This window comes from Lonchura striata, chromosome 14 (genome assembly GCF_050655825.1).
Source record: "Lonchura striata isolate lonStrDom1 chromosome 14, ASM5065582v1, whole genome shotgun sequence".
Taxonomy (NCBI): domain Eukaryota; kingdom Metazoa; phylum Chordata; class Aves; order Passeriformes; family Estrildidae; genus Lonchura; species Lonchura striata.
In genome coordinates, this window is record NC_140716.1 from 9,227,991 (window position 1) to 9,252,581 (window position 24,591).

Sequence of the window (24,591 nt, forward strand, 5' to 3'; positions counted from 1 at the left end):
TGATCAAGCCTGTTAAAATCCACTGATCTCCATAACTGATGAGATTCACTTTTTAGGTATCAGTTTTAACATCTCTTGATGTCTTACCACAATTCTTTCAATCTCCCATGAAGTATTGTTGTAGAAAACTGCCTCTCATTAAGAAACAAGAAAACAAATTTAAATGTGAGGGGGGGAATCTCCTGTGAGATACCTCCTTACTCATCTGAGACCAAGTTGCTGCCAAAGTCAGGCTCCAGGCTCAGCTGCTGAGGTGTTCTCAGCATCCCACGTGAAGTTTGTGTGCACATGGGAGGGAGAGGAACTTTTGGCCTTTAGGGAATATTTTTTATATGATCCCGTTTGAAAGCAGCCTGCTTGCCTGGCTGTTTATAGGATGGATGGGGTCATGTGAAAAAAGATGCACTTTGGTAACAATGGTAGCATTTGTGCTGGGGTGAAGGACTTTTTGTTCATTTCAATAACACCACAGCCCTCTTGGCTTGGTAGTTCTGATACTCAGATGAGTTGGGACCCTTATATTCCCAGTGTGGGGCTGGGAATCTCTAATCTGTGCAGGCTGTAGTGAGGGTCCACAGTCATCTTAGAGCATATTGACATTGGCTTTTTTGGGTGGGTTTTCTTTATTCGGTGAGAAAATAGTTTATTTCAGTAGCATCTTAAACTTACCTCTCAGCATTACTCCTTTTATGCATAGTAACCTTATTCTTTTTGAGATGTGTAGCAGCACAGGAAGTGCATCCAATTCCACTCCACAACCAACTTTTCCCTCAGTAACAGGCACAAAAGCTTTGTATAACACAGCAGCTTAGTTTATTTGGAAATATTTAACTTGGAAGAGATTCAGTAGGTCTAGGGGAAGGTACAAGAGAACCATTTGCTGGTGGAATTGGTGATTTGTACAAATAGCACTTCAGCACTTTTGTTTTTCTCAGCCGACCAAGATCCTTTCCTAAACACAGTCATGTTTACCAGAGTGTGTCAAATCCACCTTGCACATTCTTCCACACTCTTCCTTTTCCCATGCCTTGCCTTCTTTCTGAAGTGATAAATAGCCAGGATTTCCAGAAGAGATATTGGGTGCTTCCCTCAACGTCCCTCTCTGCTGACAGTGACTGATATCTGAAAATCAACTCTGAAATGATGCCAGTTACTCCATATAGTCACCTAAAGATACTTGTCTGATACTCTGCTGATTTAATATATGGGAATTGTATAATGTGTTGTGCTCACAGGATCATGGAAGTTACAAAGCCCCTAGTTGTTCTTGACATATTCAGTGATTTAGACTGGTTTTTACACTTCCTTTCTAAGTTTAATTTGTTTAATTGCAGCCATTAGCTTTGACATCAGCCATAAGGGCTCTGCTGTGTTCTAAAAAGGCAACACTAAACCAGTGTTGAACACAGTTGAGAATCTGACCTTACAGTCTTAAAAATCCAGGACTTTATTGCTAAGCAGCATCACTGACCCACTTCTGAAGGAACCACTTGTGCACTGCAGGCAAGTTCTTCAAATCCACCCAAATAAACACAGAAATGAAGCCCTTGCTAATTAAAAACAAAACCTGGCATACAGAAAACCTTCCAGCTGAGCCAAGCTAGAACTTCTGAAAATGAAGTTCACTCTCATTAACAGTGCTAGAGTTCAAGTCCCTTTGGGGCACTGGCTGCCAGTGCTTCACTGTAAGAATGTTGCACATTCCTACTTGCTGTGTTTCTTGGTTTTAATTAAAGGAGATTGCTTGGTAGCCTGGTCATGAATGTTGCTTCCCAGGAATGTCTGTTTCTTGCTGATGAAATTTTTTCATGGAAGCCTACATTGCACTCACTTCACTTATTCCCAAGTGCCTGTGGATTCTGTGCAGCCTGTAGGGATCACCCCAATCATCAGCACAGACTGGGGAAACTCTCATGTGCAGAAGTCACCTTGAGCCTTAAAAACCATGTGCAAAGTCCTTCTGGGCCCTCTATTAGTGGCATTCACAGCTGATCCTCCTCAGGTTTAAGGTTCATTGCTTCACTACAGGTTTTTCCCTGACTCCCATTTGCCTTTATTAATGATACTGACAATTCCTGATGTCTTAACTGGGTACCAGCAAGAACCTGTGGAATTTTACAGGAGCCAGTGGGTGTGTCTTTCCCTCCAATGTGTATTTTCTCTCCTAAAAACAGTTTTCCCCACAACTGTAAATGTACACAGGTGCCATGCAGAGTACAACCCACAGCAGGTACAGACTGACAGCTACAGAGCTCCATGTGGTGCTGTGTGTCTCAACAAGGATACAATAATCAGACATGAGAGTCAGCCTTTGTTCTCTTTCCTGCATCTTTGGTCAAAGTAATTAAAGTGCTTCATGTCTCAGTGGAAACCTTTTGTGTTTTTTCCTCTTTGATCCTTAAAACTTAAGGTACTTAGTGACATCGGTTCTTTGTCTCAATTGGGTCTGCAATACTGAAATTATTCTGGAAATGCAAGTGTTTTTCATCAAATCAGTCAGTGCTAGGGATTTGGTTTAATTTGTATAAGCATAGTCTGAGTTACTTTAGAGGTGTCTATTGCCTTCAACCTTAATAAGATACTTTTTCTCTTTAAAAAAATAACTGTTTATCCTTTTGGGGTAACTGCTGTTAATTTTTTCTCCTTTCCTATACTGTGGTTCCTTGGTATATAAGCACACACTTCACTTAGCTGGCTTCACAAAATGGAAGTTCCCTTTGCAAAATGTTATTTTAGGAACTTTTTGCTATCTTTTGTTATTTCTAAGCCTGAGATTGTCACACTAGATCCATGTACATTTATTTTACTATTTACACCTATCACAGTACATCTATATGGAATACCATCACACAGACAAACCAGCTACTGACAGCTAATATAAAGATATTAGATTCCACAAGCTTAATCTGCATAGAGACCAGAAACACACTTAAATGGTGAAACACAGACAAATATTTCTGTATTTCCCTTAATTTTAAACCATTTTATATAGAATGTGATCTTCCTGCCACAAATACCTACTTCTGTATTTGTATATTTGTCTTGTGGCCAATTTGTCTTGGGTGTCTTCCTATGCTTTTTTAATGGATAGTTTATATTTCTTGTGGTCACAAAATATACAATTAATACTTGTTTTAAGCATGGTTTCAATATTAGTTAAATTTTGTTTTCTATTCTTCTCCCAGCAATCTCTCAGTGATGTGTAACCTCCTGCTGCATGTAGCTTGTAAAAATGGACAAAACCCTGGGTGAATGTTTCTCTTACTTCATGGGAGGTGGAGATCCAAAACAGAAGTGACACAACCTTGGACTGCATCATCAACTTGCAGATTACTGTAGCTGTGCTTTGCTAAAGCTTTGCCAGAGATTTATTTCCCCTGGTGCAAGCAATATTAATTTGGCTTGAATAACTTGGATATCGTATGGGATATAAAATCTGTAGCTACTTGCAGCATCCTTGTCACTGATCTCATTCTTTAGGAAGAATTTGAAATTAAACTCCACAGCAAAGTAGCTGAACATCACACAAGTTTGGTGTTATGTATGCAACATCAGTTATCCTACAGTTGCTTCCTCCATCAGTTGTGCTATATATAGCATTGCTACTTGTGCCTTTTGTTCTGAAAAGTAGCAAAAATAGGAGAATTTGGCGATGTTTGAGTGCAGTTTGTCACGGGGGGAGAAGTGTACAACATATTCTTCTAAAGTTATAGCCTATTAAAATTGCTGTTTTACACCACACTGGATTAAATATAGCCCCTTTTCATTCACCTGTATCATGGGGGTGTTTTTTGTTGACTACTGCTGATCTCTTCTGGTCCCTGGACAGCCACTATATAGATTTCTTATTTCTTTTGTTTTAGGCATGCGTGTAGAGTGATCCATGCAACAGTGAAGAACCTGCCCTTGTCCAGTCCATAGATTACACTTGTGCCAGCAGCTCTTGCCTCCCTCAGCAGGACGCTGGTGGTTCCCCTCCCCATCCAGTTCCACTCCATCAAACATTGAAAAGACAAGCAGGGTGGGAAGCCCAGGGCCCTACATGATGTTGCACTGTGTGGCCCCACAACAATCTTTAATAATTGCCAACCCTGCCTTGGCAATGGTGGGCTTGCTTGGAGGAGGTTCTGCCTTCTTTTCTGCTGGGCTGCCTGCAATGTTCAAAACAGGACACCATTAGAACCAAGAGCTGCTCAAAGTCTTCCTTCCTACTTCTGACTTAAAGGGTGCAAACCTTTCCTGCCCTCTCTCCACCTACCCTGAATTTTTCAGCTCCAGTTTGAACAATACACTTTGGTGGTTTGAAACTGCTCAGAAAGTCTTATCTCTTCAGGGAAGGGTGTTAAAAGGACCTAAAGAATCTCAAAGGGAGGGTAAACTTGCATCTGGTTCAAGGCAGGTGTCCCTTTTCCCAGCCATGGGGTCAGAAAATTGGTCCTTTCACAAAGTCATTCCACTGTTTAGCTCCCAACAAGGAGCTGAAGAACAAAAATATTGCTAGAATTTATTATCTCATTGGCTTGGATGTTGTAATAAAGAAAACAAGATAAAGGTAGGTTTTCATTTTCCAGAGTGAAAAGAATATTTTTATCTCTAAAACCGCATTTAAAAGCAATGAGAAAGTAAACTAACAAGGGAGATGAGTCATGCTCCCTGTGACTATGGGAGTATAAATAATTAGTGATGCATCTTAAAATGTCTCTTCTCAACCTTGTACTTGAACTTCAAGGTCATTGCAGTCCCTCTGGGAACTCTTGAGCAAGATCTTGATCTGTGCAGAATGGCAGAATGTTTGATACAAACCTCTTCAGCTGATGGACCTTTCTAAGGGGGACACTGCTCTCACTTGACTCTGCCCGAGAGCTGATCTTGAGTCAGGGCAAAACCAATCTGTGAACTTCTAGAGCTCCTGCTGTGGCTGTGACTGTTCTGCTTGAAAGTCACAGGTAAAAGCTTCTGAGGCATGATGAAATCCATTTTGTCTCTCAGAAACCAGTGTGTTTCCATTCTGCCTACAAGTGATTTGGGTTGGGGTGATTCAAAAGCCTACTTCTGATGGGAATATATAAGAAATTTGGGTCACCTGTGGAAGTTTGCAGTCTTTTCTCTAGTTTCCATCTTGACTGCAGTAAAACAGGTGAACTTTGTTTCATATATCCCAGCATGGACCTGAAGAGGTTTTTTTTCCATTATTTTTGCAGATAGGAAAATTATTATTAAAAATCTAAGTGCTTAGAAAAGCAGCTTGTGTCACTATATATACAAATATACTTTGCATATTTAAAACATACAGAGCAATTCTGAAGTGGCCATAGGTGACTGAAATTCACTTTTAAAGGGTAATTTGGTATCTGAAGTCTAAGTGGCCAGCAGTTGCTGAGTTGTTTCTAGGTGATCTAGCTAGCTTCACTTAGCTTTTGCCAGAGGCTGCCCTGTGAAAATGCTCTTATAATCAGTTGTTTTTGGAGTTTTTCCTTTTGCTCTTGTTTTTTTTTTTCTTAATGATTAGGAACTCACTGGTAGGAGACTGTGTTGCTTTGTCGATGGGTTTTAACTTGGTGCGAAGGAACTCGGCCATCTCTCTGTCTTCTTCTTTTTCCCTGGTGGAAAGAAGGAAAAGAAATGTTAGAGGAATGTCAGTTTTCTCTGTAAATGGGACAGCAAAGCTGGAGCAGCTAGGATCAAGTCACTAGTAAACAATTAATTCCTTTGCTATTTTTAGAAACAATTTTGCCACTTACTAAAAAGGAAAATATTTGCCTAAATGAAAACTGCTGCCGAGGCTTTTGCAATTTGCACGCTGGGCTCAGTTCTAGCTCGGGCTCCTTGTCAGCTCCTTGTCTGGCCAGCTCTCTTTGATCAGCTGCAGGACTGGCAAAAGCTTTGCCAAATCCTCTCCTTGCTTGCTTAGAATTCCAATGTGTTGGAGGAGATATTGTCATTTTGAATAAATGGATTGAGTCTTAACTGCTGAAAGAGGGGGAAGTAAGAGCAAAACTGACTCTGCAGAGTGTTCATCTCAAATAAAAGATTGAATTTGGGTGCTGGAAGTGAACTTTTGAGGAAGCCTACAACTTTCTTGGCAACTTTGGGCTAAGCTATGGAGATGAAACCCTTCAGAACCTGCTCATGTCTTAGGTAGGGCTGTACTGCTGAGTACTTTTTAGTTGGTTTGAGGTTTTTTGTTGTTGTTTGGGTTGTTTTGCTATGACAAGATGGGAATAGTAGTAATCAACTTGACAACATGAATAATTAAAAAAGAAGGATTTTAGATGTCTACAAACATGCCTCTTGTAGAATTCCATTTCATATGTACTTTTTATCCCAAGAGAATTCATTGGTAGCAGCATAAATACTTTTCTTTTAAATGGTAAATGCCCAGACTGTTTCTGGTAGGAAAACAAGAGACCAAAACTCACTGTTATTCATGAGATAACTGAATCATTAATGGAATAAAGAGCCACAGAATTAGAGTAATCTAATTTTAATGTTTTTCCTATGGAAGGAAGAGGAGGCTTTTAACTTGGTAAGTTGTTTTGAAGGACCAATTCTCTCCCATTAATGTTGATTTAAATTTTGTCACTTAATCTATTGTATTATTAAGCTTGTGGAATGTCACTAAATAAGTTAGTTGCTGTTGGTGGAATGTCACTACATAAGTTCAGTTGCTCCTGGTTCTTACCGTAATCTCTCCACCTCTGCATCATCTACAAGAAAATCTCTTTTTTGCACCAGTCGATGAATCTTCTGAATCAGTTCATCCTCTCTTTGCTTCTCCATCTTTGTTTTTTCTTTTTCTGGTCAAAAAGAGAGAAAAGAGTGTATTACTTTGGACTCTGGGGAGCGTGAGGGGGTGGTGTAGGATGTTGCAGATGTCTGGGAATCAGCTCTGATTGAAGCCAATGGTTTTCCAGGCTGAGTCACCAAAGCCCCAGCAAGCTGGGTCACTGCCTCTTTGCTCTCCTCACTTGCTGCTGTTGACTCTGATCAGCTTAATGGTCTGAAGGCTCTGTGGGGTTTGCTAAGCCTGCTTTTAATACTCAGTGACTCTGCAAGACATTGCTTGGAATTTTTTTAAGAGCTTTGGCAAGACAATAGTTCAAGATGCTTTGTTAAAATCCAATGTACAAACTCCATTTGACCTCAGGGGAAAGGAGATCACACCAAAAGGAATTCTGTTCAAGACAGCTTTGGCTGTTGAAAACACTTTTGTTCCTACTCTGACAAGACAGGTGAGCTGTAAATCCCCACAAATAGCATCAATTATAGAAAAATAAATTCAAGTTTATTTTCCCTGCACTTCACAAACCTGGGTAATTAATATATATCCTTGTTAATTGGCCAGTCTGGAATGGCTAGGTTGTCTATACACAACAATTTTTGTGGCATGAAAGATGTGCTTGTTGCAAACTAAAAGTCATAAATGTTAGGGATTACAGAGCTGTCATTTCAGGCTATAAAGCAAATGAATTTAAGAGAGAGCTCTTCAAACCTTGCAAGTACAGCAGAGATGAGAAAGCCAGAGGCAAATCCAAGCTCATGTATTTCTATGAGAAGCTGAAAATTTTGATCAGCTATGCAGACACTTTGTATTAAATCAAGATTTTGGGGCTGGGCAGTAGAACTGTGTTCAGAGACCACAGTTCAAATGGGGGAGGAAGAGAGAGCTGCCTGCAGTCTGATGCATTTGAGCTGTGTTATGTCTAGTGATTTAAGTTATAAGACACTTTAAATAGCTAAATTAATCAGACATTTGAAAACAATTGGTTTTAGTACAGATTAAAAAGAAAGAAGTCGCTGCTTTTTCTTGTTTTGTCTGTTATGGCTAAGGAGCAAGGACTCACTTCTGAAGACAAAAGCTACTTTCTGCTTCCTTTCAATCTATCCTTTTCCTAAGTTGAGATGTGCTCTCCCATTATATCCTTATGGAAATTGTCTGCTAAAAATATTAATACATGTGGCAAAATACTGCATATTCTGTGCACTAAAAGACTGATACCACATCTACTGAAACTGCCTAAACTGTGTCCATGAAACCAAAGAGCAGCTCCCTATACAAGTCTTATTCTTACAGGAAAATTGTGGTAGAGATCCTGTGAATTAATAAATTTCTGGAAAATGTTTTTCTAGGTTAGGCACATGCTGTGTCAGCACTTAGGCAGTACCTGCAGCTGCTTTGTCTTTTTAACAAGCTCTTGTGACCCTGCCTGGAGATGTTGCTGCTGGAACTTAAGTTTGCTAAATTTTGTGAAATTCTAAGGAAAAACTGCTCTGGGGGTCTCTGCTCAAGGCCTTAAGACTGGAAAATCACTTCTAAAAGAGAAAAAAAAACCCCAAACAGCAGAAGAATGAAAGCTGATTAACCCTATCTGTTAGTTCAAAGTCTGGACAGGAAAGCTTGCAGATCAGAAAAGTGAGGCAAGGGGCATCATTCACAGACACTTTCTAGGATTTGTAATCCTTTCCATTTGAACAAATAATGAACCAACAGTGTTATTATAAAAAATTTCAAATGTGACCTCTGCTAAGTATAAGGAAAGAAAAAGTAAGAAATATTATTAATCTATTTCTGTTAGGTGCAAAATGTGGCAAAGTTTTTACACAGCTAAAAGTGTGTGGTTTCAGAGTAGATCTTTCCTATGTCACAAACACCCTTCTTTCTCCTTTCTGAGGACAAAGTTGTCCTTCAAAGTTGCACAATAAAATGTGAGGAGGAAAAATGAGGATAACCAAAGGATGGTTGGACTTAATAGTTAAGCAGGAGCAGTTAAGCAAATTATTTCTGCAGGGTGCTGGAGGCTATGCAGTAATATGTGGTGTAAATGGCCTGCTGCAGTTGCTGAGTGTCTTGCAGGATCTATCTATTTTTTTCTTGAACAGAGCAGGGCTGTTGTGGATCATCTAAAATGGCAAAGCTGTAGTGAAGTGGAATTCCTCTCTGATGCCAGCTGGAGTTCTGATCCAAGGACTGCAGAACTGCCCACAGTTTTGTCCCCACTTCAAACAGGGAATTTGCAGAGATTTATTGCAAAACACAAAACAGAGTTTTGGGCCTTGCTTTTTGCAGAAACCTGTTCTTCTTAATCCTAGAAGGTAGATTTAACTACAGGTATGATAATGGATTGGTGTAGCAAGGAAAAAAATCAATCATCACATTCACAGTGATGGTTATAAATCCTTCTCCTCTCCCTCTTCTATCTCTGGCATCTCAGCACTTGTCTTTCCTACCTGACAATCTCTGTTCCCTTGAGATTGCCAAGGGAGTGCAAGAAGTAAGGAATGTGCTCCTTGTTTGAGTGATATTTGCAGGGCTGCTGCCATGGGAGCAGTGAAATACAGCATGAAAAGAAATTTAGAGACAGTGATTAGAGATGGGAAGGAAAATGGGAATTAAGAATAAGGAGGAAATAGATATGAAACTCCACCTTGTGGGGGGGAGATTTTGATTGTTGGGGATGGGTGGGGATGGTGTCAGGAGCACAGGTGTTATCCTAATACTGGGTGGAGACAGCCATTACCTGGGATTGCTACCAAACTCTGCAGCTCCTGCTTAAGGTTCATAATGTCTTTGCACAGCTGGATGTCATCCATCCTGCAGAAACAGAAAAAGCATGGTCAGACATGCAAACTCCACTCTGTGTTGATGGAATTGGCCAGATCTCATATGAGTACATGACCCTGCCCTTGCCTGGGACCTGTCAGCCTGAAAGGGGATCCTGACACTCTTGGCTCACCATGTTTAACAGAAAGCAAAGGGTATTTAATGCCCATTGAGCCCTTGATTACTTGTTTTACTAGCTCTAATCTGTGTATAGGTTCATACCTGTCACTGTGGATAATTTCAGATGCCTTTTACTTTCTTGAACATCAGAGAACATTCTGGAATGGGGCCCTGTATCCATAATGGTCCTGGGAAAAGACAGGTGTGCCACACTGCACTTACTGCAGCAAGAGTTTTCATAGGGAAAGAGCAAGAACAGCAGAGAGCCTGGGAAGGGGCAGCAGAGGGTGACAGATTATTTGGCACAGCCAGGGCAAGGTTCATACTCTACTGCCAGCTTTCTTTGTGACTCTACAATAATTCAGCTCTAATACCAGAGATCTGAAAACTGACATCATTTGACATTTCTCTATTTTTGAGGTTTTGTGCCTCGGGTGAATGTCCTCCATGGTTGATGTTAAATGCTTCAAGTCCTTGATATGTGCAGAAAGTTCATTAATCTTAAGACACAGAAGACCGCTTAAGTTTTTTAAAAAAGCAACATTAGCAGAAACTGCACCTTCAGTTCTCATTGAAACTGCTTCTCCTGAGAGCTGCCACGCTGGATCACTCCCCTGGAAGGCAGCAGCCTTCAGCATCAGCTGCCTGGCACAGCTTTCATTGCAGTGCCCCAGCCCCAGGGCAGCCAAGGCTCAGGTGTCGGCTCCAAGGGCAGCATCTGGAATTTCAGTTTGAGATCCCCCCCTGAAGAGCACAAAACCCAGCCTGTGGGATTAATTGTACGTTCTCAGCTTGGATCTCACCAACACTCTCCTTGCCCAGGGGTCTGAGCTCCGTTTCTCACAGTGCCTGAGGGGTGCTGGCTGCTCCTGAGCACTGGAGGCAGCTGCAGCGCCATCAGAGAGGGGCTGTCACTGCTGGGTGTGGCCGGGAGAAGGACAGTGCAGCCAAAGTATTGAAATAAGTGAGGAGTGGAAAAGGTAGGTGTTTCTGGCACAAATAAGACTTTAATCACAACCCAAGAGCTTTTATTCTCCTCGCCGCCTCTGCACGGAATGCAGGTCTCTGCAGGGAGCTGTCCTTCAGCTGCTTTGCTCTCCTTAGTAAAACATGTTGATCCTTCTGTTGTTTGCTGCTCGGGTTAACTCCATCTTGCCTGTTCTGCTGCTTTCACTCTGCTATGACAGCTATTCCTGCTGCCTTTTCACCCCTCTCCTCCCAAAATATGACTGTGAAATACCTCTCCTAATAATCTTTACTGCTGACCTCTTTTCCTTCTTTGTGTACCCCTGTCATTTCCACTGGGATCTGCTCTCTCACTGCCCATCTGTCTTGTAAGACTTGGTTTTATTGGGAAGATCAGCATGTTTGCCTCAGGACTAGAGCATGGTCCTTTGCTCTGTGTTTAGGACACTTGGAGGCAGAGATGTTTTTACTGATGAATAGTCTTACTTAGGCTCCCTATATCATTGACTCTCATCCCAAGCAAAGGCTGCTTTACTCTTGAGATCCATCACACTAAATGGTACTGGAATTACTTTTATCAATTAATCTTAAACGCTGCCCTCCCAGGAGAGTCAGCATTCAAAATGTGCTGGGATATGAGCAAGCCTCACAGCTCCTTATCTATTCAGTGTTCATGCACTTTGGGTGTCATGTTTGTACAGCTCACTGAGATGGCCATGCCTAACAAAGATGACAGTTTCTTGGCAAGAAATGTTCAATATTGAACTGCTGTATTCAAATTATATCAGGCCAGACTCTCAACTAGTAAAGAGAACAGTGAGTTTCTACAAAAGAGATCTCTGTGATGGATGGGGAGAGGATTTTTTTTTTCTGATTCAGAAGATTTGGCTTCATTCTGAGAAGCTCTGAAATACACTAATTAAAATACTTTACTATATCACTTTGGCTCCCTGCCCTTGCTAAGGAACTCCAAAAAGCTAATGGCACTGCTCTTCTCTGAGGGTTTTCAGGAATTTAAAATACCATCAGCAGTATATTCCAAGTGAGCAAGATCATTCATGTTCAGTAGTCCCTGCAGTCCCTGTGCCTAACTTGTGGCTAAGGTACTGGCCACATGTTGCAGCTTCAGTTGCACTTTCTCCCCATTATTTGGGCTGGTTTTTAGTCTGGCTGCAGAGCATGCAGCTGGTACTCCACGTTCATTCTCAGCATCTCTTCCTGAGACCTAAACTTTGTTCGTGCCTTGTAACACACAGCAGAGAAGTAAATCTGTGGCCAAAGCACTTTAGGTCTGTCACAGCTCTGTGACAACATGAATTCCAAAAATCCTAAGTCAGATGACCTCTCCAGAGCCCCAGTTCTGCAGGCTGCTCCATTGTGCTGATGGACAAAAACTGAACCTACCATCTGCACCAATCCCCTTAAGCACATGGAACATCTTTCCTCCCATCTGTGTCAAACAGCCTTTGTGTTTCATCCACTCCACAGTGCTGATTAGGAAAAAAGTAATAAAAAAAGGTTAAATGATGAAAGGGAGATCTGAAGGACATATGGGACCATGCCAAAGCTTCATCTATCTGACTTAATGAAAGCAGGATCTATGGTTCCTTGAAACTGTAAAGCACATCCCACATCTGCTAGCAAATAATACTGACTGCAGGGCAACAGGTGCTGCCCTGGGCAAGGGCTGTCTTGTTGCCCTTGAAGGAAAGGGAAGAAGAGGAACTCCTGGAAAGGAAATCTCTTGGAAGGCCATTCAACCTGTCCTGGCACTATGAACCTTCCTTTCTTTCATCCCTTATGCTCTGGATGTTGGATGTGAGTAGCTGCAAGAGTCCCAGAAGAAGTTAATGCTGCTTCTGAAAAAGAAAGAAAAAATCTCAGTGTGTTTCTCTTTTGGAAGCTGGATGGTCAGCAGGGTTGGACTGAGAGCATCTTGGAATTACTGTCAGACCTCTTTAGGAAGTAAAAAGTGCTTTTGGAAATCTTAAGGAAAGCAGGAATCTGCAGAGTAGAGGAGAAAAAAATCCTTTGGTCCCTTAACCTAGAGAGGTTCTCTCTCTTCTCTGGAAGAGATGGTACATTCTTTCCAGTCCCTGTGAGAACACTTTTCGCCTTGTAGAAAAAAAATCAGTGAAGCAAACAGCAGTTACAATATGGCACTTTTTCCTCCAGACCTGAGCTTTAAGTGTCTGCCCAGGAATCCTAAACACATGAGTTATGAGAATGATAAAACATTTTTCTGGTTAGGAGCCCAAATCCATTCCTGGAGTAATTGCAACAGTATTGAACTAGGGATGGATTCTCAGTGTGCTTTCATGTACTCCTGACACGCTGTCTGCACTTCTGCTTTTCTCTTTCTTGATGGCTTATTGCAGAAACCCCTCTGCATGCTTGGAGATATCACACAAGCACATATTACTCTTTTCTCTCGTGGTATTTCAAGCTATATCATCACAAACTACAAGCAGACTTTCTGTTTGCCAGGAAGCAACAACAAAAAACCAAACCTCATCATGAATAAACAGCGGGAGCAGAAGATTTTCTAAACATGGCACAAAAGGACAGGAAAATAAGTGTGTCAGGGAGCCTGCAGTGCCCTGGCACAGTGACTCAGCCCCATTACACGTTTCTGTGGTCCAGCTGAGTGCCCTGAGCACTGCCATTGGCACCCCATGCTCAGTGAGGTGCCAGCATGAGCCACTCTCTGAGCACCATCTGCACTGAGGGCACGCAGAGCCTCCCATCCAGCTGTGCCCTGGCAAGCCTCAGAGGCTCTGCAAGAAAATGGAAGGCAGAACTTTTAAAGAATAAACATTCTGTACCAGAAACAAAAGAATTGTTTTGTTTGGTTTCAGTAAAAATTGTCCTTCAACAGCTGAATTTTTCTATCTCCTTCTCAGCCAAGGAAGAAAACTGAATTCCCCAGTGTAAGACCTAGGTGCTATCTAGAGACATGCATAGGAAAAAAGCAAAAATTATAGTGAAAGCTCATAGAAAAATCACTAAACACCCCCCCTTAATGGTCCACAAAAAAAAAGAGATGGCTAACAAGACTGACAATTACTTCATATTTGAGTGTAAGAACTATTAGTAACACCTATATAAGCATCAAATATCATTTTCATTGATTTCAGGATGAGCAGTTCAGTGTGTCTAAAGAGCTTCTGTCTTTGCTGAATGACTTTCAAAGCTAGAAATAGATCTGTGCTCCCCCTAGCATGTCTCTAAGAGAAGGTCTGAGATTTCCTTTGTTTTCTGTTATTGGATTAAAGAGCTTGAAGTTAAAAAAGGAATGTAGACTGAGTTTGCTGGTTTCCTTCCCTCTCTTCCAGGAGGGTTTGCAGGCACTTAAATTATTTTTAGTTCTGTTTTAATACATTCCTGCCCCAGGAGTAAAATGCTTGTAATTGTTGAAGTTTCTGAAGACTTTGATAGTGCCAGTCTAGGAGCTGGCCTGGCAATCAGGTATCATGCTAACTCACAGCTGACATGCTTGTGTAACCAAAGGTCTCCCTGTGGGGATAAAAAGGTCATCTCCTTGGTGGTGTCTCCAGTGAGCAGGCTGAAAGCAGCCAAGAGCAACCAGCAGTGATGGACAAATGTGGGGGATTGAAGGAAGGAGATATGTAGAAATAAAGAGAATTTCTTCAGAGGTGGGGATGATGGACTCGAGGGACTTGAGTTGAGGCTGCCTTTGGGTACTGCAGGTCTTCATGGCTTTGCCAAAGCTGTGGGAAATTTGCAATGGTCAAAGTGTCTTTGGGACTACAAGAGCACTATAAATGTATAGAATCACTGAACTGTTAAGGCTGGAAAATGCTTCTGAGACTGTAGAGTTCAAGAGCTGCCTCAGCACTGCCATGTTCACCACTACACCCTGTCCCAGGTGCCACATGCACTTGCCTTTTGAACCCTTCAGGGATGGTGACTCCACCACTGCCCTGGGCAGCCTGCTACAATGCCTGATCACCCAGTCAAAAAAAATTTATTTATATCCAATCTAATCTTTCCCTGTGCAATTTGAGTCCATTTCCTCTTGCCTTGTTGCTTGTTATGTGGAAGAAGAGACCAACCTCCACCTGATGCTCCTGTTCTACATCTGACTCCTTTTTGTCCCTGCCAGTTTGTCCTAGTTACTTAAATCTTCTAATTTTAAATCTGTGAGATCACAGGCAACATTTAATGAACCCAGAACAGTTTGTTTGAGTCATTGTGGTGTGTGCTTGTCACACTGTGATTTAGCTGAGCACCTGGTGCTGCTGGGGCTGCAGGACACGGAGCTCAGGGCACCTCTCACATCACAAGTCCTGGATTCACTGGCACTGCTAAGGGAAGTGTGTCTGACTTTCCTTCTTGGAAGTGCTCTCTGCTGCAGGAACAGTGCACAGAAGCAACAGAACCACGAGTTGCACAGTAATTCAGTTATTGTTTCAGAGAACTGAAGATGGCATTTGAAATTCTCAGTCCCAGAAGGGTCATATTTAAGGTATATTTCACATGAATTCAGAACAGTGTCTAGAGAGGCTGTCTGTTTTTCATTTTCACTGACATTGCTCAATTCTCCTGAGCTTGGCCATCTCCTCTGCCAGTTGCAAAGTTCTACTATGAATCAACAGTAACAAGAAGAGTTTTCCTGAAATTGCCCCACTCAGGAGAGGAATATTTCTCCATGTGGCAAAAATTGACTAAGTTAATTTGTCTAAAAACATATAGACAGTAGAGAAGTCAGATTTCAATTCACAAGTATCAGCCCTTTGCAGCAGCATACAGAAGATTCTATACAAAAGCACAGGGCCTGGTTCATTTGAACTGCTCTGGTAGTTCTATTTTTGGATGTTAGGCACGGGAAGGAAGAAACTCTGGGTCTGGCTGTGCATTGTCATTGTCTCCAGCAGAAGCAATGATATATTTCCTTCTTAATTTGTCTTCATGTTTGACCTTTTCTTATTTTTAAAACCAGAAAAGCAACTATTTGTTATCTCAGCTGAAAAGAATATAAAGGTTTATAAAGGTTTCTGGTATAAAATTAAATACAGACAGTTCCTCCCAGGGCTTTTCAATTCACTGGTTACTCTCCTATTTATAGAGAAGACAAGTGAGAGGGACCAGTGAAATAGCACAGGGCAGGAGGGACCCTTCCTGCAGAACATCCTTGCCTGGAGGGAGCTCAGCTGTCCAAAAGGGGGGCCAGGGTCTGTGAGTGCCACGTGTCCCTGATGTGCTGGGGTGGTCCCAGGGGACAACCCCCTGTGCCTTCCACTGTGCAAACCAGAGCACAGGTAGCCAAGAGCTGGGAAGTGAAGAACAGTTTGGGGTAAAAGGCTACATCTGGAAATACTGTGCTAAGTTTCTGCATTAAAAATGACAAGGTCAAAGATCAAAGCTGCTCCTTCTTCTATTAACAGCATTTTGTGACAACCACAACACATATTCAGTGTAGAAAATGCTGTTTAAAGAAAATTCTCTATTAAAGAACTAGTTTTCTAGCTATCCAACAGAGACAATAATGAAAATTATTTCTAAGACAAAAATATCTCAACTACCAAGTTTACAATTAATTAAATACTTTCCAAATGGTAAGTTTATACACCACTAAAAATTGCTTTTCCTTTTTACAACCACACATCTGAAAGTACAATGTTGTGTTTTCCTCTGGGGTTGATGGTTTGCTGTCAAACAGGGTAAAGGAGATGGGTCTGCAGAGAAATCAAACTGAACTATGGCATTTTTCTTCCTCTGGGAGAGCTGATCTCTGTACTTTTAGCTTAAAGTGCACAGTCCAGAACTTTGCAATTCTGTCCTAAACCCACGTTCTTGAGGTTTCCAGGCTTGCATGTGAGGAGCTGGGAGATTTGGCAGAGCTGGACCTTAGAGGAGTCCCCAGCCCTGCCTGGGCACACTGACACCCTTGGGGCTCCCTTGCAGTCCCCTGGAGATGCTGTTCCTCATCTCAGAGACCTCCAGCTTTGGCCAGCTGACAACTCTCATTACAAAAGCACCTTGGGCTGTTTCACAGCTTGCAGTTCCCTAATTATTTCCTGAAGGACTCTGGTATTTGCAATGTGCTTGGGAGGCAAAGCTCAGTGTGACACAGCCACAGCTTCACCCTGCCATGCAGAAGAGCCTGTGCCACACCAGGCTGTATCAGGAAACAGCTGGGCTTGCTGGTTTTCCTACTGGTGCCTTATCTTATGAAGCTGACAACCTGACATTTATATTTATTGAATAATATGTATAACCACACAACTCCCTCCTCCTCTACAGCCTCCCCAAGTCTACCTTATGTTATGAGAGCAAGATACAATCAGGAAGGAAAAAAAAATAAAGGATGGAAATCACAGTAAATGATACTGTATTAAGATTTCAGAACTGTGAAGGAGAAAAGATTTATTGCTCCATTCCATGAAAAGACAGATCTTATCAGAAAACACTGACAACAACAACAGCTCTATTCATGAACAAAAACCTGTTTTTGCTGGTGTTACTTATTTACACTGCAGTAACACCAAGATGCAAAACTGGGAGAAAAGTATCAGATGCTGAACACATAAGCAAACAGTCCCAAGGGAATTCCTGCTTAACCTGAGATGACAGAAAACAGATAACTTAAAGTGTAAAGGAAAGAAAGAGCAGCAAAAGAATCAAAAGTACCCAAGAAAGCAAAAGACAGAACACCTGCTTAGCAATAATATAACCAGTGAGTTACCACTGGTTATTCACACATCTGACAGCCTGTTTTGTCTCCTTCCACTCACTATCCCTCCCTCCCACCTTCCCCAGGGTGATGCTCAGTGTGAGGCTGCTGCCACACAAGGCATGAAGCCACTGAGAAATTAGAGTTGATGTCACATTAGTGACACTTTTAAGAGTGTTAAAGTATTTAGTTCAAAAAAGAATTAAAAATTGAAATTAACTTTGTTCATACAAAGACAGCAATTACTGCTGCCTTTTCTCACCTGAGAATGGAACCCTCCATGAACACTTTTTTCTGTTACTTTGCAGCATTACTTTCTGAGTTCAGCCAGTTATAAGACTGTTCCACATTCCTATTTTGTGTCAACTAGATTTACTGCACTCAAATTAAAACATAGGATTTCTAAGTTGGTTTATTTATGCTTGTCATCACCAAGGGAATTAACCTCTCACTTCAGCAGTTCTTGTGTACTTTGGTGTTGTTTCCCTTTGCAGTGGTTGCATTAAGGCAGGCAGGCAGCAGAGATACTTTTCTGTATTTAAAACACCAGTGTGCTGTGCATCCTGCAATGACACAAAGGTGAGGCTCCCATCTGACCTCTGTGGATGTCCTGTTGGTTCTTAGAAGGAATAAGGACTTCACATTTTCCCCATGAATTTGCCCTAAGTTTGAGATTCTACCACTATACCCAACACCCTCCAGAATGATTTCTGACTGTCCCACCTCAACTGCTCCCAGCAATGGAAAGTCAGTATCACAGCAGGACAACAGAGATTTGTGGGGTTTTGCAAACTAGGAGAAGGATAAAGGTTAAAAAAAGACAAGTAAAGAAAAAGCAAGCCTGATTTGAAGCAATAAAAAACCAAACAAACTAGAGATAAATTATGTACTCTGGACAGCTAATGAAGCTGTGGGACTGCAAAGTCAAGCTGCAGCAAACACAGAAGGTCTGGGATTTCAAGTAAGTAAACATAACAGTGTAAAATGATCTAAAATCCTGAATAGAACTATGCAGAATTTGGATGATGTAGATGTTATGAGCACTCTGGAGAAGCAGGAGTCATCTACTAATGAGTAGTGAGAGTGTACAAAGACAATGACCAATTCTATTTCTGAGCCAGTGTGGAGGTGAATTTGGCCTCTTCACAGTATTAGTTTAGTGATGTAATAACCACACAGCCATTAAGCAAATACACCATGGTATTTATAGCATTTTTACAGATGAAAAAAAAAAAAGTTTAATGAGTAAAATGTTTTCAGTAATTGCCTAAAGCAACCTAATAGGGCTTTATGTGTAATATCTTCTATTCCCTACACATTAAAAAACTGCCATTCAGTATCACCTAGATGGCAGAAATAACCATCCCAAAACAGCTATCACAGGTAGAAGCAACTTCCACAGTTTTAGTTCAAGGTCATCCAATAAAGCTGGCCTCAAGCTTTGCTTTCCATCTGGAAAGCCAGCAGTATCAGGCACTGGCAGAATTCCCACAGACTGTTTCATGATGACAGTGGTTGCTGCTTTATAAGAATTCCATGCCTTTCCACAGGAACAGGCAGTAACTGTTGGTGACATGATCTCACCTTTACTAATAATATTTACTGGGTTAAAACATGCATTTTAAAATGCATGAATTTTGCACAACAAATGATTTTGAAGTTCAGTTTTGATCTGCTCTGTATCACGTAGAGGTCTGAGGGTTTGCTGCCTCTCCCTGTCAACTGAGCTAACACATGCATCATCCATTTTTACAACCATGTCTTTTAGCACAGTAGATTTCCATGCCCCCAGCAATCCTAAACTGCTTCTGAAGCCAAACACATCCACAGCAGCAACACATTAAATGTGTGACACAGAGGATGCTGCCCGAGCAGCTCTCTCAGCTTCTGGGTTTGTTATCTCACCAGGAAGGAAAAAAAAAAGAAAGTGGGACAGGAGCATTAGAGAGGAAGAGAGAGTGTGTATGTTCCAAGTGGTGTGTTTGCTTTCCTCAACAGCACAGACAGATTGAACATTCACAGCTTGACCCAAAACTCTTTTTATACAGAATGTTTTAAGAAAGGAGCTGAGAGAAGCCTGAGAGGCGAAGGAGGGGGATGCTGGCAGGCTGTAGCTGTTGCTTTTCTGTACATATTTTCTCCTTCATATCTATATATGCTGAGCTCTCAGCTATTCTAAAAACAAACCAAGAAGAGCTGGAGATAGCACATGATGGCTTCAAGGTATATTTTCATTTCCTGGGCTGGCTGGAGACAGTCACAACAGCTCCTGGCATAATTTTATGAAATTTCATAGTATCAGTATCATTGCAGGAGATGCTACAAACAGCCACAATTCCTACATAACCTGGACATGTCCTGAGGAGGTCCATGCTGGGCACCAAGCAAGGCAGGGTCTTGAGACAAAAATAGGGTTTGATAATGTAATTACAGACCAAATGAGAGTGCATCTGCTCTACTCTGCTCTCTGTGAGGTTGCCTGAGCTAAAATATGATTGTACAATATAAATTGTGGCGTTACCTAATTGAGGAAGGCTTGATTTTATAATGTCTCATAAACTTCAGGTAATTCTTCATAGCAAGCAGGTATCCAGCTAGAAGAGGATTTCCTGGGTATGAAGAGTACAGCTGCTTTCAGCTGCCTTTTTTTTTTTTTTTTTTTTTTTTTTTTTTTTAAGGAGGAAACAAAAATAAGGAGCAAAGCAAAGGACACATTTTCAAAGGTTAATACCTGACTTGCAATTGTCACAACGGTTTGGGAAACATCATGACCTGTTAATCCATTACTTCAGCTCATTTTGCTTTCTTTATTTCTTTGTATTGATAAAAAGAAAAACAAGAAATATCAGAAAACTGGCCTCTTATAAAGTATACACTACAGGATGAATTATTTCACTGTAATATATAGCTAATAGATAAGAGTCCATCTCTTTCCTTGCTTTTCAAACCAAAAAAATTCAGGAGTCAGGCTAAGAATAAGCTGTCACACATCTAATTGTATTGAGTTTCATGCAGCAGAATTTAAAAAGTTGTGTTTTGTAACAAAAATTATTACAAATTTGAAAATCAGAGATGTCAGTTAGAGTTTCTGTAGTGTATATTTTTGCTTCACTTCAGAGGTCCAGAAAGTCACACTGTTTAAATGTATCTTTGTATGACAACACTTTATCTTTAAATGCTTTAGTTTTTAATTACTGAAATAAGGTCTTACATTATGTTTAGTGCACCAGTAAGGAATTTCTACTTGTCTCTGCAAGGCAGAGGAAAAAGAGTGTACAAAGGACTGCAGAGTAGTACAAAAGAGTGAAAAATCACATGTATTGAAACTGTACAGATATTTATGGTCTTCACTTAAAATTTTTTGCTGTTTAATTTTTAAACAGGGTAAAGCCTGTTTCCACTGCTCTCACAGATGGTCTTTATTTTGGGGAAGGTTTTTTTAATACAGCGATAGGCAGACTACAGAAATATCTGTGCTTGTCTGAGAGTGAATCCTTGGTCTGTCACTAAAATCCAGTATGTGCTGCTCTGTGGGACTGGGGACAGCACATCATTTGTGGGCTGGTATAGAGGCAGTGAAATTGCAGCAAGTTCATAAAGATATCTTCTGAATTTTAAAATCATTTTGATGGATACTAGTACATGTCCACCAGTCTGTGGGTCCCCTCCAGGTAACTCCATGTAATTCTGTGTTTCCATGTGATGTTCTGTGGTTCCATGTAATGCCAAGGACCCCCTCTTGCAGAGTTTGTGTTGTGTGAAGGGACAGGTGCTGAACAAACCTCAGCTGCCAAAACAGCATCACCTTTCTGAGCATCCCATACATCAGCAGGAGCAGTTTTCCCTTGGTCACACACAGAAGTGTGAAAAATGCAAACCATCCATGTCCAGCATCTAGACCTTGCTAGGGATCTTTTTCAGCTGGGTTTTTAGGGACTTTTTAATGGCTGATAAGCTACCCTAGAGCAGTTCTCTGCCTAATGTCCTTGTTTCATTTGCATCTTCTTCAAGGAAAATAATAAATTCAATTAGCAGTCTTAGAGCATATATCTTCCATGGATTACAGCTGACAGAGGAAGAGCTTGCTGTGGTTTCCATCAGCAGCAGGTCTAGCTTGCAGTGTTTTGTTTTCTTATTCTTGAGTGAGTATTTTTAAACACAGGGAAGAGCTGTGGCACCTGCTGGTGTGTGCAGGCAGAGCTGACAGGCTGTGAGTGCCTGTGACAGAGGGAGCCACGGGCACCCTGAGGGCTGGGGACACTCTGAGCACAGCTTCAGAGCACTGCTTTCTTTAAGCACAGCTACAGAGTACTTTTCCTGCTTTAGGATCTGGCTACATGTGAATAAAAAGATCAGACAGACAGCGAGAAGAAAGAACCATTACTTTAAAAAATGTAGCTGGAAATGTGAGTTGTGCCTGGATGTGCAAGTGTTACAGAATTGTTCCATTGTGTTCATGCTTTCATAAGAACTATAAAAAAATACCAATTTAACCCAAGAGAATTTATATTCTGTTGCTAACAGCATGAAAGGCAAAGAAGGGAATACAAACATACCACACAGTTTCTCTAATACTACGTGTGTGTTTTATCCTTTTGCTCTAATTAAAGGAAAAGCTAAAGCAGATGCAAGAGCTAAAGAGATGTGGCTCTCATTAAAGCTGGTCTGAGTGTAGGTGTAGAGCTGCTCGTTAGCAGTGTTCAAAGCTGAGTCTGCCTTAAACCTGGCTGAGGAGGCTCAGCTTCATGTGCTTGCTTGTATAGGTCATTCCCAGGGGAATCTAGTCCTGTCAGAAGAAATCAGATGCTAAAATTCATGACCTACATACAGACTTCTGGTCTTTGGATATTGGCAATTCATTACTTCAGAAATCAAATGAAAAAAAAGAAATATGACTACATATAAAATCTTCTACAATGTGTCTATGTATTAGAGTTTATGCACTTTGCTTACTGAAACAGAAACAAAACTTGGACCACTGAGGTAACCATGACTTGTGCTGCTAATCTCAGCAATAGTTCATTAAAATACATTTGTCATTAAAAGATATTTGTCATAATGTAGCCAAGCCCTTCTGTCAGTGTAAACTACCCAGCATGAAAGGCAATAAAGAGCAAGTGCTGCTGCATTACCTGGGCATCACTACCAACATGTTCTCTCTGGCCATTTCATTCAGTGGCATTCACAAACTGAATTTAACTGCCTCAAGGATTAATGAGCAGGGTCAGAGGGAGCAGCTGGGCTAGAAACTGTGTGAATATTCCTGAAAAAGTGGACATGAGGTCTGCTGCAGCTGAAGGAATGAGAGGGTCTGTGGCTGTGGCTTTCTATGGCTTAGAAAAGACAGAAATTGGAGCCACCTCTGTCACCTGCCTGCTCTTCCAGGACCTTGGCCAAGCCTCCCAGAGCTGAGCTCCAAGAGCTTTCCTGCCTGTGCCAGGGAGAGGCTGGGAGTGCTGCTGGGCAGCTCCAGGCAGTGTGTGAGCATGAGATCTACCCCAGGAGGAGAGCAGTTGCACAGGGTGAACACCAGCTCTATTCCCTTTTCAATAAGCAAGCTCTCCTGTGTTAAATCCCTGACCCAAACACCTGCCAGGCAATACAGAGTAAAGAGTGTGAGCGTGGGGGAAATGAAAAGAACAGACTGGATGCCAGAACAAACAGAACAATTGCTCTCAATTCACTGGGGCAGTTTATTTCAGAGCTTTGTTTGATACAGAAAATGTCAAGAGAAGTGCAGGGTTCAATGATGAGGCTTCTTCCAGATTAAATTTATGTACAAACCAATAACCAAGTAGTGACTTGACTGTCAGCAGTGGGAGTGACAAAACCTTTCCTGTTCACTTTGTTTGTACCACAAAGACATTCCTAAAGGTCAGTGCCACTATTACCAGCCCCTATTCCAAAGGTGTCTAAGCAGTGATTCTGGGCAGAAGTGTTCTGGGATAATACTCAAAGGCAGCCTGTGCTGTTTGCAGAGGGCTGAGGCTTCCAGCTTCTGGCACTGCAAGTCAGGGCATTAAAATTAACCTCCAGTGTAAGGGTCAAAGGGCCAGCCCCCTGTATTTAACAGGAGCAGAAAGCCAGGGAGTTTTTTCAGGCTACTGAAGCTTCATTAATGCCAAGGGCCTGAGCTCAGCAGATTTTAGAGCTACTGAAGTTCTTGGCCTGTCAGCAAAGGCATTTGTTTCTGACTTACAGACTGAGGACACTTCAAAATAATACACTTCTTAGGAATAAGTTTTGATCTTCTAAATTTGATGATTTAGGAATATTAACCCTATTGCCTTCACCATCAGAATTGGATTAATATTCACGAACCTTCAGTGAGGCTCCTGTGCCTGACATTTTTGGCAATTTTGAAAATCCCTCTTGGAATATTGCTATTTAATTTGATATATCAGAAAGTATTTTGTGTTCATAACTAAATGGCTTCCATTTAACAAATGTCAAATCTTGCCTGTATTAGTGCAGATCACAGTGTGCTCTCTTGTGACATGAACTGTCTAAGACCACTAAGGAAGTAGGAATAAAGCCTGAACTAGGTTAGACTGTGGAAGCTTCAAATCCCCTACCTGTTGATATTTTGTTCAGACAAATATCCTTGCCACAAAGGACTGAAATCAGGTAGGGAAAGATTCTGCATAGACACATACTTTGCTAAACTTTCCTTTTGTAAGTAAGAGCTCTATTTTATGTATTCTGCAAATTGTGCTGAATGAAAAAAATGGTGCTGAATAAAAAAGCCATAATTTCCTTTGCAACTACAAAAATAATTTCCCAAAGGCATTTTGTAAGTGCTCACCTAACTGGGATGCTCTTTATCTTTCTCCCTTTTAAAATGTCAAGCAGATAAAAGTCTTCTAAATACCATTCTTTCCTATTTTGATTAATTTTGCATAGTGTTTTCCCAGAAGGATTGATACTTACATAAACCTGAGTTCTGATTCTCTTCTGACTAAGACTTCCCGAAGTCTCTGGATCTTTGCCATCTCAAGCTCAATTTCCTCAGGCATCATTGTTGTTTCAGCCATTGAAATGATGTCAAGTTGATCTGTGTGTGGAAGCAGAGAAAATGAATTAAGCCAGTCAGACTGTCTTAATGGTGTTTTTTAGGAATGTAAATTAAATCACCAAGATACCTAACTATGGAGTAATTAATTCAAGCAGTAAAAAATATTCTAGCTAAGTGCTGTGCTGACTGGTT

At 41.2% G+C, this 24,591-nt stretch overlaps 1 protein-coding gene across 4 annotated transcripts in view; it reads right to left on the minus strand.

Annotated features, from left to right (window-relative positions):
- Positions 1–790: 790 nt before the first annotated feature.
- BMERB1 (bMERB domain containing 1) overlaps positions 791–24,591 on the minus strand; it is a 47,197-nt gene continuing 23,396 nt past the window's right edge. For all 4 annotated transcript variants that reach the window (XM_031506088.3, XM_085592369.1, XM_021539828.3 and 1 more), the window contains exons 2-6: positions 24,315–24,438; positions 9,519–9,592; positions 6,683–6,797; positions 5,518–5,600; positions 791–4,151 (exon numbers count right to left, since the gene is read on the minus strand). In XM_031506088.3, the coding sequence (XP_031361948.1) occupies positions 4,039–4,151; positions 5,518–5,600; positions 6,683–6,797; positions 9,519–9,592; positions 24,315–24,438 (509 nt within the window). In that variant the 3' untranslated portion in view covers positions 791–4,038. The remainder of the gene's footprint in view (positions 4,152–5,517; positions 5,601–6,682; positions 6,798–9,518; positions 9,593–24,314; positions 24,439–24,591) is intronic.